Below are 18,166 nucleotides of genomic sequence, written 5' to 3' on the forward strand. Positions count from 1 at the left end.
CACCAACTATAGAACATACAGGGGATGGTCCATGGCCCCCGGTACATACATAGCAGAAGACTGCCCTGTCTGGCCTCAGTGGGAGAGGATGTGCCTAACCCTGTAGAGACTTGATGCCCCAGAAAACAGGGATGCAGGGGGTGGAGGGTGAAGCACCATCTCAGAGGCAAAGGGGAGGGGAAGGGGGCTAGGAGAATAGGAAGGGGAGCAACAGTTGGAATATACATAAATAAAACAATTTAATTTAAAAAATCCAAAAACAAATAGTCCACACTCTCAGGAAATAATTAGGGTAAATACCAAAGTGGACTGTGTAGATACCAAAGTGGACTGCGTAGGCTCAGAGTTAATAAAAAACTTTACTTGGGAGCCTGGAGAGATAGATAACTCAGTAGTTAAGAATAGTGACTGCTTTTCCAAAGGACCCTGGGTTCCATTCCTAGCATCCACAATGGGGGCTCACAACTAGGTATAACTCCAATTCTAGAGAATCTTACACACTTTTCTTCCTCTGCAGGCTCCAGGCATGAATGTGGTACACAGACATACATGTAGGCAAAAAATTCAAACACATTAAATAAAATTATATAAAAATTAAACTCTATCATTCAAGATAGCTGCTGTTATTTGTGCTAGGAATCTCTTGCAGGATTGCTATGATTTAACTACACTTAGAATATGCTTAGTGCAAACTTCTCTCAAGGGTATTTTAATTTTGTATAAACAGAGTTTATTTGATTTGTTCACAGAGGTCACTAAATTACTTTCTGTTGCTTCTACAGTAGATCATGGTAAGCTTGCTAGCTTAGAGCAAGGTAGAACTGCAAGTCAAAAGTTCACCATAGCCTCCTTGAGTGCAAGCAGAGCGGCCATCACAGCTGAATCCCTCTCTGGGGAAAGTGTGAGAGGAGAAGCTAGCTCTTTCTTCAGCTATTCCAAATTCTAGAGGCCACCTGGATTCTGTGGTTTGTAGCCATCTTCATCCCATTGAAACTTGTCATCTCAGTCTGAGATTATATGCAACTCTCCTACCTTAAATGATCCTCATGGTTATATCAACCCCTTCCAAGTAACCAGGGATACATTCCCCCACTTTAAATACAGCTCATTAACAACTCAAATTTTTGACATCCAACTTAATTTCCCTTTAATTTATGAATTCCGATAGTAACAACTGTCAGAACCAGAGTATGGAAATTTGGGTGAGTGTCAGGAACTACACGCTCACTACATACACAAGAAGTAACAGAAAAGTCTGGGCAGTGGCAACTGTAAAAGCCACAGAAGCATGAGGACAGGATTTTCAGAACTGTCACACTGCAGTATTTTAAATGGATTTTCAACAAAAACTAAGATGTATAAGGAAAATAGAGCATGGGTGTCCACAGAGCAAGAAGCAGAACCATCTCTTCTCTAGGGAGTCCAGGTATTAGATTTAGAAGACCACATTTTACATTAGCTATTCTATCTGTTCAGAATCATGGAAACTTTGCTTTGAGAGAAAAATGAAAGGAAAAATAGAACTTTATGAAAAAACAGAGGACACCAGTCAGAATGGCTAAGATCAAAAACTCAGGTGAAAACAGATGCTGGCAAGGTTGTGGAGAAAGAGGAACACTCCTTTATTGCTAATGGGATTGCAAGCTGGTACAACCACTCTGGAAATCAGTTTCCAGAAATTGGACATAGTACTACCAGAGGACCCAGATATACCACTCCTGGGAATATACCCAGAAGATGCTCCAACATGTAATAAGGACACATGCTCTATCATGTTCACAGCAGCCTTATTTATAATAGCCAGAAACTGGAAACAACCCAGATGTCCCTCAACAGAGAAATGGATACAGAAATTGTGGTATATCTACACAATGGATTACTACTCAGCTATTAAAAACAATGAATTTATGAAATTCTTAGGGAAATGGATGGACCTGGAGAATATCATCCTGAGTGAGGTATCCCAATCATAAAGAACGCACATGGTATGCATTCTCTGATAAGTGGTTATTAGTCCAGAAGTTTGGAATACTCGAAGTACAATCCACAAACCACAAGAAACTCAAGAAGAAGGAAGACCAAAATGTGGACATTTCATTCCTTCTTAAAAGGGGGAACAAAATACCCACGGAAGGAGACAAAGACAAAGAGTGGAGCAGAGACTGAAGAAATGACAATCCAGAGACTGCCCCACCTACAGTCACCAAACCCAGATACTATTGTGGATACCAACAAGTGCTTGCTGAAAGGAGCCTGATATAGCTGTCTCCTGAGAGGCTCTGCCAGTGCCCGACTAATACAGAAGTAGAGGCTCACAGCCTTATATTTGACTGAGTATAGGATTCCCAATGAAGGAGCTAGAGAAAGGACCCAAGGAGCTGAAGGGGTTTGCAGCCCCATAGAAGGAACAACAATATGAACTAACTAGTACCCTCAGAGCTCCCAGGGACTAAACCACCAAACAAAGAGTACACATGGTGGGACTCATGGCTCCAGCTGCATATGTAGCAGAGGATGACCTAGTTAGTCATCAATGGGAGGAGAGGCCCTTAGTCCTGTGAAGACTCTATGCCTCAGTGTAGGGGAATGCCAGGGCCAGGAAGCAGGAGTGGGTGGATTGGTGGGCAGGGGGAGGGGGGAGGAATAGGGGGTTTTTTGGAGGGGAAACCAGGAAAGGGGAGAACATTTGAAATGTGAATAAAGAAAATATCTAATAAAAAATTTGATAAAAAAAATGAGGCACAGAGAGCGAAAGAAGGGGCAGGGTTGATTTAAAATCCCAGAATTCAATAAGGACTCAAGAGCATCTTTGAGAAGCTTGTTAGAAGAAGAAATAATCCGTGGATCTGAAGATAGCAAGATCACCCAAGTTTGGAAGAAGAAATATGAAAGACAAACTGATCTTTGGAGGTGTGTAGGACATTATCAAACATGACGGGGGTCCTCGAGGACAGAAGAGGCAAATGGTTCAAGAGTGGCTGAATCTTCCCCAAGCCTGAAGGAAAAGGTGTTTTCATATCCAGTAAACAACACTAGTCTTCATATTTGATAAGCTTAACAAACTCCTTTTGAAAAACATCAAAGAAGCATATAATACAACCAAACTCTTTCAAACCAAATGGGAAAGAAAAAGAAAACTTAAAACAAGCATGGGGAAAATAATGACTTATCATGTACAAGGTCAATCTAGCAGCTGATTTCTCACCAAAATACATGGAGACTTAAAGGCAGTGGGCTAACAAATTAGGAGAAAGTGACTGGCAGCAAAGAACTCACTAGCTATTCCTTTGGCATTTAGGATTTCCCTAGGTAAACAAAACAAGAAAGTCTCACAAAATTCAGTGCTAGCTCAGGTCTCACAAGAGATGCTAAAACAAAATTTTCAGTGTAGAAATTAATATGCAGGAATGCATTAGGGACACTGGTACAAGTAACAAGACAGATACAGACAAAACACAGTAAAAACTATAAATTTAGAGGGTTTTCTTTTCTTATCCATATGAAAGAAAATATCATGGAAAAATAATAGTAAATTAGGTTGACTGGCAGATGATGGAAAGGAAGCGGAAGAAAAACTGCTGCCTAGAAACAAAAATCATATACAACTAAATTTGAACTGCTATTAATTGAAGATATTATTATGCTAGGGAATATTATTCAGATAGATGAGAATTATAACCCTAAGTTCACGCACTACAAACAAAACTAAAATACATGTCTTAAGAATATATATCGTTGGTTACTCCCAGGAAGGTCACACCATTTATGTGTAAAAGCAGCCATTTCCCTGAGCTGTGTCTTTCTTTTACCCAGGGTTATGGTTATATTAAAAATATTCTCACAATAAACTCTAAGTTTGCTTTAGAAATAGTATGCTAACTATAAATATATACGTGTAAAAACAAAGTCCCAACATGCACTGAGGAATAGAAAAATTATCATTAAAAAATGGAGACATCAAAATCTTCCTTTGGCCAGATGGTGGTGGCACACGCCTTTAATCCCAGCACTTGGGAGGCAGAGGCAGGCAGATTTCTGAGTTTGAGGCCAGCCTGGTCTACAGAGTGAGTTCCAGGGCAGCCAAGGCTACACAGAGAAACCCTGTCTCAGAAAAAAAAAAAAGTAAAAAAATCTTCCTTTGAATTACACACAAAAATAAGGTAACAAACAAATGACGAAGCTATCTGAAGTTGTCTGCTGGCTACCTCATATGCATACACGTGACTTCACTGTATATATATGTATATATATATATATATATATATATATATATATATATATATATATATATATATATATGCCATACACATACACATACACACACATTTACAATTTACACACACACTCCACTCAGAAAGTTGGACACCAAAGGCTCATATCCAGGTATGCTCTTTGGTTGTGGGTAGCATCCCAGGCTGACAAGAAGCAAATAGATCAGAAATACCCCACAAATTTTTGAGTAGATTATTTGCCTTTTGTCTAGGGCCACACCATCCTGAGCACAGTTGATCTTGTCTGCTTATATGCCTGACAAAGTACCAGCTTGACTCCAGAGGCTTGTCCTGTATCTCAAGTCAAAGAGAATAACATCATAAAGTCATACAATATCTACAAGGAAAACCCAACGTCTCTACCCAATACTGGAGATAAAAGTAAATGCGCTATAAACACGTGTTTCCTCTACAGCATTTCCATGGCATAGTCTTGATTTAGGAGGTCACTGTTTTGTGAGGGTGAGTGCTATTCGCTTCGCTGTTCTCTTCATTTATTTCTTCTCTCAGAAACAGCATGTATACACCGTGCCAAAACCACAGAGCCTTCCTGAAACATCGTGAGCTGGAATCGGTCTAGTCTTTCAGCCATTTGGGGCAAAAAACTGACTGTGTCAAATCCTGGTTAAGTCTGAATTAGTTAAAACTGATGTAAAAGTGACTTTTGTGACTTAATGCCCCCTAGTCACTGATACTTGAAAACAGCGGGAATAAGTTAATGCACACTGAACACACAGTTCAGCAGAATCCTGACCTCAACTTGGCCATGAAAAAAGAAAGAGAACAGTTCCCTAGAACATTCCCAAATCTCCGCGAGGCCACAGGCAAGCTACTAAACAAATCACAGAAAGAAATGATAGAGAAACCTTGTTTGAGTGGGTGTTAGCAGATGTTAGCCAAGCGAATATTTTTAAAATATAAAATAAAAATAAGGAGTCCTCCTAATGTTTTTATGAGACAACTAATACAGACACAAAAGGGTTCCCAGCCAACGGGAAAGGCAGCAGGCCTTTAGCATGGTTGTTAAAGGGATACAGGGAGAAGGGCCAGGAGCCAAACATGTGTTTTGCCAAAAATGATCCTCCTGCTACCATTTGCAGATGCTGACTGGAAGACAGGCACCGAGCTAAGACTTTCATGTGTCGTCCTTCATTGAAATCTCAAACGGCCCTCATGACTACATGGAATTATCTTTATCTCTCCTACCTTACAGTTGAAGACTCTTAGCTTTAAGAAGATTCCCATCTAAGCTTAGTGTCTTATAGACATTAGGTGACCATATAAGGGCCACATTTGCAGCCCATCCCTTTATACTACCATAGTCTATTTCTTCTGGGTTTATCACCTTGGCTGATTTTTTTTCCATAGGAAATAATTACGTGCAGATGAAATGAAGGCTTGTGTTATTAGACTTCAAATAAGTACTTGTTTGTAGAAACATCTGTCTCACTTGGCAAATATTTGGGGTTTAGATATAACTTCATAGTTTGGTCTAGAGAACAAAAACTTTCAGAATTATGAAACTTTTGATGATCAAAAAAAAAGACCACCTACTGAGGGCTCCTGCTGTTTATAACGGACAGACTCCATCCCTGGAAAATTCCATGGGAATGTTCCTTGCCTCATGGTCATGGCTTGGTGATCTAGTCCAAGACACCATGCCTCCTTCCTGCACTTATTTCAACTCTTGTTAATTTTTTTTACAATGATGGAGAAGAATAGAATCATCTAAGATATTTTTATGAGAAATGAAAGTATTGAGAAATTGTAATACCGAACATTGTAGATTGAACATTTCATGTGACAACTGTAATGAGTACCTAGTTTCAGAGTGTAGTGTCCGTCTGTAAAGATTGGCTAAACAAACATTAACTAAATGTGACTGCTGAGTCTGCTATGTGAGTTACTAATGGAATGAAACTACATGATTGCTTGTCTATATTTTCTCAATTTTTCTTTCAGTTGTCCTTTGTGAATTGGACATAGTATTTTGTAGCACTCACACAGTAAGAGAAGAGAGGGTATCATTTCTTCCTTATTCCAAGTACATTAGTTTCTATGACTGAGCTCTTTATGAAGTCAAATTTGTATCTTCGGTAATTGGAGAGGCCAAGTCTAAAGAATATGCAATTGTTTCAATATGTGCATCTTTAAGCAATTTCTTTCAAAACCTATTTTACATAGTTCTTCATATTTCACTAGGTTGTCCTCTCAGCCTCTGAGGTCTACTCAAAGTCTTTAATTAACCAATTTCTAGGAAATTCTTATATATTTACATCTCTAATTATCATCATGAGTATTAATATATGCATAGTAGAAGACAGATTCAAGTTTGGAGCCTTGGGCTTCCAATGGGGACACTGCTGTCCTCAGTGCCAAGAGGAGACACAGCCTTTGTCCAGATTCCAGGCACAAGCATGTAGACAGCCACTTCCTCCAGGTTCATCATTGCAAACCCACTTCATCATTATTCTCCGCTCAGGGAGCTGAGCTGCTATCCAGACAGATGGATATCACAGCACATGGAATGTTTTAAGCTCTTGCTTGAGCTTACCTCTCTCTTGTGATTTGTATGAAGGGGACAGCACTGTGTTCTCCATCTCATTTGGCAATCTCCACTGAGCCCTTCTCAGCGACTTTGCCCAGTTTCTCTTTCTTTGCATATGAACTCAGATGGCTCCCACTTGCTTCCTGTCTCTCTGATGATGTTCCATGAAGATGTTCACCCAAGTTGTGTCTTCTGACAGCTGACACTTTGCTACCATGTTCAGACTGTATATCTACAGACTTGTATTTTTCTTAGGTACCTTTTCTTTTGTTGCTTTTTATTATACTCTAGATAAATACTTTTCATCAGCATATATAATGATAGGTTTCATTACAATATTGGCATATATACATAATTTCTTTCATGGATTCTAGTTTTCAGTTTTCCTGAAATACACTGACAAAATGCTATAGGACTCTTTACTGTTGGACTCTGTATTTGTCCAAATACTGCCATTTTACTGTACAAGGAAGATGGAAGGCAGTTTGTGGAAGGAAAAACTACAGGACACATATAATTTGCCAACTCTTAAATGCAAGCAGAAACTTGAGGAGTTGCTGGAGACAGCTATCAAGGAACACTGTAATGACAGAGATAGACCTATGCAAATCTTCCTACCTTAAGGGCATCTAGAAGGCTAGCAGTGTCTGTGTTCTCAGGTCTCAAGGATGAGGAGCCAATTAGAAATAGGCTACTTTTTGATATTATCTTTCAAAATAATTTTTCTTTAGGAACATGTTTATATGTGCAAATGTGTTCATAGTGGGTGTTCCTATTTGATGAACCATGACAGAAGAAATTAGTTTATGGAAAACATTTAAGGAACAAAATATTTTTGCTGGCTCACTCAAATAAAAGAAAATATGTAAAGAAGCAAATTAGGGGAATTCAATGACCTATTGGCATTTTAAAAAGCATTCAGTTTACACTATTATGTGTCAAAAACAATTCAACTACCTACTATGTACTTGGGATTAAGTTAGATCCTGGGATGTTATTTCAGGCTGGATCCCTCAGTAAATGTGGAATGAATATGTGGATAAATTAACATCTAAAGAAATAAAAAGCTGGACAAACCACATGGTTAAAACAAAATGAACAATGTGTACATGGAGATGTCAAAGCACTTCTGCAAAGAGCCAGACCTTGTTCTGATAAACCTGTGGAGTACCAAAGCCTTCTATTCAAAGTCTTCTGTCTTCCAAGTTCAGAGTGAAGCCATGATGTTGATGTCATGCTCCACTGACACCCAGACACTTTGTGAAAGCACATAGGAGAGGATTCAAGTCAAGGGTAGCTCGAATTCACAAAAAAAATGCCTTGCAAGAAAATTGTAGACAAAGTTTAGGCTCAACCCTGACACTTCATCTTTTTCAACAAAATCTTCTGTAGAGGATTATTGTTTAATATGATCTGAATCATTTTAAAATATTGAAGAATAAGGAGATATCTCAGAGAGTAAAGAACTTACCATGCAAGATAAGGAACTAAGTTTGGAGTATGGCTCTGCAGAACCCATGTAAAAAGCTGGATGGGTGTGGCAGCCTACAGACACCCCAGAGCAGGAGGACAGACACAGGAAATATACAGAGTAAACTCGCTGGCCAGACTAGCCTAAATGGTCAGCACAAGACTAACTCAACAAATAAGGTAGCAAGCTCTTGAGAATGACACCTGACATCAACTTTTAGCTTCTACATATGTACAACAGGTACATGTGTATGTGTGTGCATACACACACACACACACACACACACACACACACACACTTCTACACATGTGTACCACACACACATGCATGCACACACTTATAAAAATTTGAGCATTCTATTTAACAGCCTGAAGACTATAATTATGTAGTTTTTTCCCGTATAGATGAAACTAAACATTTTCTTTCTACATTTGGAGCTTATAGAAACTTTGTGTTCCCTTTTCTTCCATACTTCCCATCCATCTTTACAACTTCCCATTAAAGAGAGTCATAAAGGTGGGAATGCTAGCAACTACATACCATCCTACTGGCTTGAGAAATAGAGACAAGAATGTCTCCAGGGCTGGTGGCTAGCTGGCTAGCCGGCCTAGCCTAATCAGCAAGTACCAGGCCAGGTGAAAGACCCCCATCTCAAAAGAAACCATGGCAGTTTAGAAAAATGGCAATAGTAGATACATATAAACCACATTATATAGGCTCAGTATATGCATGTGCTGATTAATCATTACAAAAGAGGTCATGAGTGAATGGGAGGACATGGGAAGAGTTGGAGGTAGGAAAGGGAAGGGCACATTGATATGAATATAATATACATGTATTAAATTCTCAAAAACTTAAAAGAAATAATAATAATAATAATAATAATAATAATAATAATAATAATAATAATATAATAACTCACAAGGTAGATAGCACAAGAGAAATGTCACTGGCAGTTGATCTGTGACTTACATATGTGTGTTTGCTCATGTGTGCACACCCCCACCCGCATGCACTCACACCTATGCATACACACATTCAAGAGGGTGCCATAAGGATGCTCTTACCATGCACATGCAATTGAGTGTGCTGGTGTGCTTCTCCAGCTGCATTGGTAGCCACACATGTGTATCTACCAGCATCTTCCAAAAGAGCCTTGGCAATTTGTAGAACTCTACCAGAAGACTGTATCTAATTGGGAACAGAAAGTTTGGCAGTATTTTGTGTTTATATTTAAAAACATTCAATGAGATAGAAAAGTTCATTTAAACATGTAACATGTAATGTTTACTTGAAGTGTTATATCTTAGTTAACTCAATATATGAGAGACAGAACACTTTATTATGAATAAGAAAATAGGCTAATTTGCTTTTAAAAACTTATTCTTATTTATTTGAAGACTGAAAATAAAATAACTTAAGGCTGGCCTGCTGGTATAATCATAAAATCCTACTGAATAAGAGACCGGACTATAAAGCATGTGATGAAAATTTAAACTCTCTGAAAAAAAAAATGACCACATTTATGTAACACTTCATAAATGGTTTTAAGGCAACAATCCTTTTTGATGAAATTGTTACAGGGGCCAGAAAAACTGTAAAAGTTATAAAATATGAATAATAGGAATGCTGATAAATTCTTTCTCCATATTCCTTCCTCTCCTAAATCCATTGCAACCAGGCCTCTGCCACTTTAAAGCTGGTGAATCAGAGGTCATTATTTTAAAACTGATTATTCCATAGTCACCAATAACATCTAATCACATCGCCCAGTAGTCTCTGCAGTTAAATACATATTCTCTCTTACCATTCACAGCACTGGGTGTCCTGACTTTTTGTTGGTCTGTACTCACTGGGCATTAAAGATGGAGTCTGTACTCACTGGGCATTAAAGATGGAGTCTGTACTCACTGGGCATTAAAGATGGAGTCTTCCTCCATTCTTACTCTCAGGTTCTCCTAGAACATTACAGAGACTGCTTCCTCTCTCTGCTGCACTAACACAAGTCATAACTCTCTAGAGTTTTCATTCAATCCCATGTCTTGGGTTAAAACACACACACACACACACACACACACACACACACACACACACACACACACACACAAAGCACACATCTGAATTTACAGCCTCAGCCTCTGCTGGTCTCCTGAGCTCTACATCCATAGTCTTAGAACAGGGTAACATGTGAACTTTCCAGAGCTAAGTTCATAAATTATTCCCTCATATTCCTAAAACTGACTTGTCATTGGATTTTCCCAGTCTTGCTTAATGGTACCCACAATTTTTCCAGTCATCTGGGTTTTGGCGCCCACATTGACTTCTATTAATTATACCATAGCCATGTGTCTCAGATCTCTGGTTTTCGACGTTCACCACCACTGTGGGATTATGATGGCTTCTTAACTGATGTTCCAGTGTCTCCAACCTCCCCAGTTGTTAATCTATCTTACACACTGTTGCCAGAATAACTTATTTAAGATGGAAATCTGATCCCTTCCCTAGTCTGCTTTCAAACCTCATTCATGGCTCCCCACTTTGCCCAGGAGGAAATCTGAACTCAGCACAGCCCTCCAGGCTCACCACATTCCAACCCCAAATGATCTCTCCATGGTCCCAAGTGAATTCCCAGCTAACCTATTTTCCAGTCAAGATCTATGATCACGCTAAGCAGTGAGTTTCTACAAATGTTTTCACCCCTACAATTTTGCACCTGGCTTTTAATGTCACAACTTCCTGACACCTTCATTGTCTTGATCTTCTCCTATCTTTCCTTCTAGTTCTTTATGCTTTGGATTAACTTATTTGGCCCCAAAGTTTGAAATATAAACAGTGTGCTAATACTAGCCATATCATTCTGTTGCTCTCCACAACCACTGACAATGACCCACTGACATGTCCACCATCTCCACTAGTGTATCTCAAACTGATGTGAACTCCAGAAGCCTGAAATTAAAATCAGAATACTTTCCCTTATGCTCTTTTAGAATGTCCCATCTCACTGGTGGTCAGTGTCATCCCTGTAATTATGTAGTTTAGAGTCTTAGTTTTCCTTACACACCCCCTACGTCTCTCATCTTTCATAATATAACCTTCATCAATCTTCAATGACTCAACTATTGTATCAAAGTATCCTCTTCTCTGTAACTAGTATATGGTACCAAATTTCTACCTCTGTTTCCTAGAGAAACGCCAATTGGTTCTCATAGATTTTGCATATCAACTCTTAGCTCACCAACTTAATTTTTCAGAAAGGGTGCAAGTTGACTTCAGTCATGTACTATATACAAGGATGATTTCACTAAGGATGGCCCATGTAAATGATGACATGTACTTTCAAGTTCAAGTGTACCCCAGTCTATGCCATCTAGCATTGTGGATGTATACAATAATGTTTATTCAGTGATGAAAGTGCTGAATTATGTCTTTCTTTCTATATATCCTCCTTGTCAAGTAGTATGTGACTTTACCTAAAGTGTACACCTGCTTATGTCACTCCTCAGTTCAAACTCTTTGAGCCTCCAATTGGCTTTGTAAAAATAAGGCAATTAGTATGCATAAGTGATTCTGACACTCTCCACTGCTGTATGCCAACACCTCTCTTCCTTTCTCCTCCTCCTCAGACCACTGTTTTACATTCAGATCCCAAAGAGGGAGCATGTTCTCCTTAAAGTGTTTGCCTATATCTACACTCTCAACGGTGTTTTTCTTTCCCACTTGATCCTTTGCATTCTTCAGAATTCTGCTCAAAGGCTTTCCTCAGATCGTCTGGACCTCTCTATATTCCCTCTTTCATATAGTCATTAAATTTTAAATTCTGTTTGTGTGATGAGTTCATGTCTCTCCCTCTCCATCTCTCCCCACCTCTCTCTGTCTCCAAGATATGTCATTTACCCAGACTGTATCTGAATTCTATGTACTGAGTTTTTCTTTCATACAGAAGTCTAAGTTTAATTCTACCAGATGTGGAGCAGACTTAATAAGCAAATAGATAGATGTGTGTATCATAACTATTAGAGAAAGAACTCAAGACAGGGATTCACTAGCTTTCTTAGGGGAGGATCAAGCTTGCTCTGTAGCCATGGTAGGCTAGAACATTAATCCTCCTGCTCCATGCTCCCGAATAGCTGAATATACTCACCTGTATCAGCTGGTCCTGCTGTTTCTGATGTTTAAGCACATCAGTTAGGTAATATGGTTAGAAATATGTCATCTATTCAACTGCTTACCTAGTTCCTAATTCTTTAAATATTCACTAAGACACAATCAAGTAGCAAGAGGGCACAGTGAACATGTTAGACAGAAATAATTTTTACTCATTTGATATCAATTTTGGGAGGTATAAATCAAAATCATTACACCAGCTGGGCGGTGGTGGCACATGCTTTTAATCCCAGCACTTGGGAGGCAGAGTCAGGCAGATTTCTGAGTCCGAGGCCAGCTTAGTCTACAGAGTGAGTTCCAGAACAGCCAGAGGCTACACAGAGAAACCCTGTCTCAAAAAAAACAAAAACCAAACCAAACCAAACCAAAACAAAACAAAATCATCACACCAACTCCTATACTAAAATCTCTATTAGCTGGATTATTTAATTCCATTAAGAAGTAAAGAAAAAATATATTTTAACCAAATTTCTGCCATCTGTGCCCTCTAGGAAAATCTATAATTAAGAAAGAATGAGATGATAGAATTAGCAAGACCTATGAAGCTGCCTGACTCTGGCTTAGTATCTTATACTCACTCTGAGGTTTCCTTGGGCAGTGTTCACAGGCTGGTCATCCTTTAGCCATGTAATGGATGGGTTTGGAATGCCGTTGGCTATGCACTGCAAAGTGACTGGCTTGTATCTCACCACAGTCTTCTCAGGAAGGTCTGAGGACTTGATTGTTGGAGGAACTAGATGAAAAGAAAGGTGGGAGAGAATGAAAACTACAACTAATGATGTCACAGAACTCAAAGGATATGTGAGGCACCCACACCTATACAGGCAGCACAAAAGAACTCTGGGTTAGATAAAGAAAACTCTAGGCATGAAGTTGGGATATATGTGTTGGATGGATCTGGAAGCAGGCAGAGGAAGAAGTGGGTGTGTGTGTGATCAAGTTATATCATATGTTCGTTTAAAATTCTCAAAGGATTAATAAAAACATTTAAAATTTAAAACTTGAAAATTTTAAAAATAATAATTTTAAATTATTAAGAAATAATTTAATAAGTGAATATTTAAATAATTTAAAATATTAATTTAAATATTTAAAACATTAATTTGAATAAACAATTTTAAAATAACTTATTTCTGAACTAATGAGACAACTTCATCTTACATTTAAATTATAATTGTTAGCCATTCTAGATAACACTCATTCTTAGTTCTGAGTTTTAATTATTCAAATAACCAAAATGTCCCCATGGTTGCTGAGACCTAACAGGTATGTTTGGCCCATTTCTATTGACTTCTTTTCCCAATCGATAACTAACATCCATTTCTCTGGAGTGACCTCATTAAACTAGCTTCCTATTCAAGCAGTATTTACACGTTTGTTTTTGTCTTCAGGAAGGCTGACTGGACCTGGCTTACTAAGTGATTGAAGCTGGGTTTGCTTTGCTGGTTAGCTCTCTCTCAAGAACCTGGAATTGAGACTGTGGTCTAGATTTGTTTGTGTTTACTTGTGGGACATGGAAAAACAAAATTTAAAAGGAAGTCTACAGAGACAGAAGGAAGAATGTAGTGGGCAGTCACAGAATCCTCTCCTGTGCATTCCAAATGGCTCTTCATTTTCTGGTTCCAGTCCCTTCCTTCTCAAGTTCTGCTGGCAAGTGGGACACATAATGCCCTGGCAGAGGTTTCTTCTTGTCGTGAGATTCATGGTCATAACCTTAATGGGCCAGTGCTGTAAATGTACTTATGTTCCTGGATCCTGCAACTGTACACTAAGCTTCTGGAAAACGCTGTTTATAATCATTCCTGCCTGGGTCAAATCTTTAAAGCTTGACATAACCCCATTTACTAGGAAATTATTACCTTCCTCTTCTCTCATATTCTCTCTCCCTCTCCACCTTTGACATCACACACAATACATTTTCTAACACTTAACTTTTGTCTACCAAATTCATGTGATACTTTGGTTGAAACTCTGCAATCAGAAAAAGAATCTGCCATATTTAATGACAACTGCCCTTTTCACATTACTTTACACCACTCAAGACTTCTCCAGATGACTCCACTCCCATCTGAATTAGATGATGAATAGAGCCCAGGGTAGTTTCAAATGCACTGCAACCATCTCTTCTTCAACGTACCGTGAACTGTCACTTCAAACTCCTTCCTGTGGTCTCCTGCAACGTTTGTTGCCACACACTGGTAAAGGCCTGTGTCTGACACTTGAGCCTGGGCAATAACCAGTTTGCGTCCATTTAGTAAGATCTTGAATCCATCTCTCTCATCAATTAACTGACCACCTTTTAGCCACCTATGGTAAAGGGCAAAAAAAAAATTAGATGCATATTACATATAAACATTTTCCTAGAGGTTGGTGTATGCTATATTTACTATCTGCTATTCATTCACCTAATCTTCTAATTGACTGCTATAAAAATAACTATGGAGAAAAGAAATCAAAAGGAAATGGTCTCTCAGAGAGACTGGTAGAGAGTTGGACCTTAAGAACGCTATGATGAGTTCCTGCAGAAAGGGACAAATGATAACATTCACTGGAATATTTAAACACTATTAACCGATGAGATGCAAAGGAGCTGCCAATGTTTGTAAATCAAATACTGAAATCATACAGTTTTATACTTTGGATGGCTATCACTTTATAATAGATAAACCAAAGTCATCCAAATATTCTTTTGCATGTTGCATACCAATTTGGAATGGCAAATTGTATGCTTTGGGAATGTAAAAAGCAGACAGGCCATCAGGGAAGGAATAGAAACATGTTGAGCTCTCCTCTTTCTCCTATGTTTCTATTATTCTTTTTATTTGGTAGTCTGTAATGTTCATAGTGCTTAATACTCTATGTTTTCTGACTAAAAATAGAATTTCTGAGATAATTATAGAACTTTATCCAACTGTGCCCATATGTGCTTTTTGAGAACCAAGAACCAGCTGCCTTATATAAAGACTATATATTTTCAAAGAGGAATATGGTTTTGAACTGATACTTCTTGTCAAAATCTTTCCAGACAACTCCTAACACTTACATTACAAAGTGAGAGAGGTTTTTAGAAGACATACCAAAATGCTTACATGATAGTTGGTGGGGGAGAGCCTGTGACCGGACAGTCTAGCTCCAGTAAGTTATTTGCCAGCACAATGAAGTAAGACGTTTCCTCTCCTCCTTCCACAGTTGGTGGCACTAGAAAGAAAGACCAAAACAAAACGACAGACTGTAGCAGGCAAAGGAATGTTTACAGGAAGGAATACACCCTGACAACAAACAATTCGAAGTAGTAGTTGCTATTGTTCACAGGAGTTTAATACTCAAGGGGTTGGAAGATATATGCCTTTTACAATGAGCCCTTGCCAGGATGAGTGTACTTCTGTCACTATGGAATTTTCTCTGACACACACTACAGTGCCATAGATGCTATGCTAATGCAAAGTTTATCCTTGTTTTATACTGTTTATTTTCATAATAACATCCACTTAAGAAGCTCCTGGCTTCAATTACAGAGTCTCAAGATGGCAAGGTGGTTTTCCCTGGTCCGGAGACTCTTTTCTGCAGTGGGACACAGTGGTTATGACAAAAGAGTACCCTGTCACTCCCTGCAACCTGTGGTGGGCAGAGTTAAGAGAGTGAGAGCAACGGCAAAGCAGAGTCATCAGACTCAGTGATGAGCTGCATGGGTTTCAGATCGGGGACTCTACTGAGAACCCCACAACTTGAACAGACTTGAAAAGTCCACTGCACCTGGACATCAATTGCATTGTTGTTACGTGGTCTACCATGCGTTTAATAATCCAGCACTGTGAAGCTGAAGCTCCAGGCCCTGGCATCCCTACTTACCCAAAACATCAACTTCATACTTGATTTCCCGTTCTCCTGCCACACTGGTAGCCACACATATGTACTGTCCCTGATCAATTTCTAGGGCACTCAAGATTTCAAGTTTCTTCCCACCAGCTTCTATGTGGATGTTGTCACTGGCTTTCACAGGCACGCCATCTTTTAACCAAGTAAGAATGGGAGGAGGGTTGCCAGCAGCTTTACACTCCAAGATCAATGATTGACCAATCACGACTTGCTTTTTTGAAGGAGTGGTCAAGTCACCTTCGATTATTGGAGGAACTGAGAGGGAAAAATAGTAATATTTCAGGTAGTTCTTCTCCAAGTCATAAAAGAACATCTTAAGTAAATAAAAAGGAAACCTTTTCTCATACATTTTGACCACAGGAACTTCCTACATGACTGTTTCCCTCAAAGCCAGTGAGGGAAGAATTTCTTTCTTTTTTTTTTTTTTTCATTTTTTTAAAACTTTTATTGCATTATGATGAGAAAAGTTGCATGATTTCAATTTATCTGAATTTCTTAACATTTAAAAACATATTTTAAGTAAATAGAATTAAATCACGTTCTTTTTTTCTTTTTTCTTTTTTTCGAGACAGGTTTTCTCTGTGTAGCCCTGGCTGTCCTGGAACTCACTCTGTCCTGGCTGGCCTTGAACTCAGAAATCTGCCTGCCTCTGCCTCCCAAGTGCTGGGATTAAAGGCTGTGCCACCACCGCCCGGCTAAATCACATTCTTGTTTCCTTTTTGTACTCCAGCTCCTCCCAGAGACCCCCTTCAATACCTACAATTTCTATTTTTGTCATATTCCTTAATATTTATAAAATATTATAACAATAAAAATGAGTATTATAAAAGTTGTTTGATATAAAACAACAATCAATTTAACAGTCTTATGTAGATGCTTGTCTAGAGCAATATTGAAATTACATTTTTCTCAATATAAATTGTAAATAACTCCAAACATATTAACTGTATATTTCAAAATATTACATCACTACTACTATTTTCTTAAATGAACATAAATATATAGAGTCTTTTTGTTTGTTTGTTTTGTATTTAGTAGAGTTTAAAATCTTGGCTCTTACTGTGGTACAAGCCCAAAATAAAAACAATTTTTAGACATTGGGCTTCATTGTAATAAGGCTGTGTACTTCAATGCCCCTCACCTCACCAAGGGATTTTACCACCATTGTAGTTAAGCTGAAAGTTGACAGTTCAGATGCGCTGAGGAATGAATTGTAGGCACGATTTTTGGATACAGACTTCCTGCTATGGTCAAAACTATTTGACTTGAGTGAGTAACTTTATTCTCAGCCCACAGAGAACAGGTTACATTCATTTAAGAAATGGTGTAGGCATTAAGATAGTCTATCCATAAAGTCATTCGCCAACTGTTTCAATGAACAATGGTTCTGCTTGGAGGGTGGCACAGACATTAGGTGAGGGTAAGAATCTGGTTTATTAGCTGTGATAATTTGGAAAAGCATTCATCTCAGAGAAAGAGTAACATAAAGTCCTCTTCTTCAAACTTGATACAAGAGTTACAAATGTCAAGCTAAGCATTCAGTCTCACTCTTTCCTACAAGCCACCACCCAAGTTAATTGTCTGTGTCTCCCTTGGGTATATAAATACTTTTGAAATATATAAGCTGTTCTGAAAACCATAGTATAGTGTAAAAACATGAAATAAACAATCCTACTAATAGAGAGGCTGAGATAGGAGAAGCCAGATTTCAAGACCCTTATGTTGTACACAGCAAGACACTGTCACAAACAAGCTGAAAGTGTGTATTGATTGTACAATATTGGACCTATTTCTCCAATTATCAAATTAGAGAGATCATTGGATGACAATCAACAA

General features: G+C 38.5%; 1 protein-coding gene across 3 annotated transcripts in view; it reads right to left on the reverse strand.

The window, feature by feature from the left end:
* Positions 1–18,166, reverse strand: part of Hmcn1 (hemicentin 1) — a 473,399-nt gene that overhangs the window by 160,901 nt on the left and 294,332 nt on the right. For all 3 annotated transcript variants that reach the window (XM_031384523.1, XM_031384530.1, XM_031384516.1), the window contains 5 exons: positions 16,304–16,585; positions 15,544–15,652; positions 14,592–14,761; positions 13,033–13,187; positions 9,358–9,481 (listed from right to left, as the gene is read on the reverse strand). In XM_031384523.1, coding sequence (XP_031240383.1) covers positions 9,358–9,481; positions 13,033–13,187; positions 14,592–14,761; positions 15,544–15,652; positions 16,304–16,585 — 840 coding nt within the window. The remainder of the gene's footprint in view (positions 1–9,357; positions 9,482–13,032; positions 13,188–14,591; positions 14,762–15,543; positions 15,653–16,303; positions 16,586–18,166) is intronic.

The sequence above is a fragment of the Mastomys coucha genome, unplaced genomic scaffold, assembly GCF_008632895.1.
Source record: "Mastomys coucha isolate ucsf_1 unplaced genomic scaffold, UCSF_Mcou_1 pScaffold1, whole genome shotgun sequence".
Taxonomy (NCBI): Eukaryota; Metazoa; Chordata; class Mammalia; order Rodentia; family Muridae; genus Mastomys; species Mastomys coucha.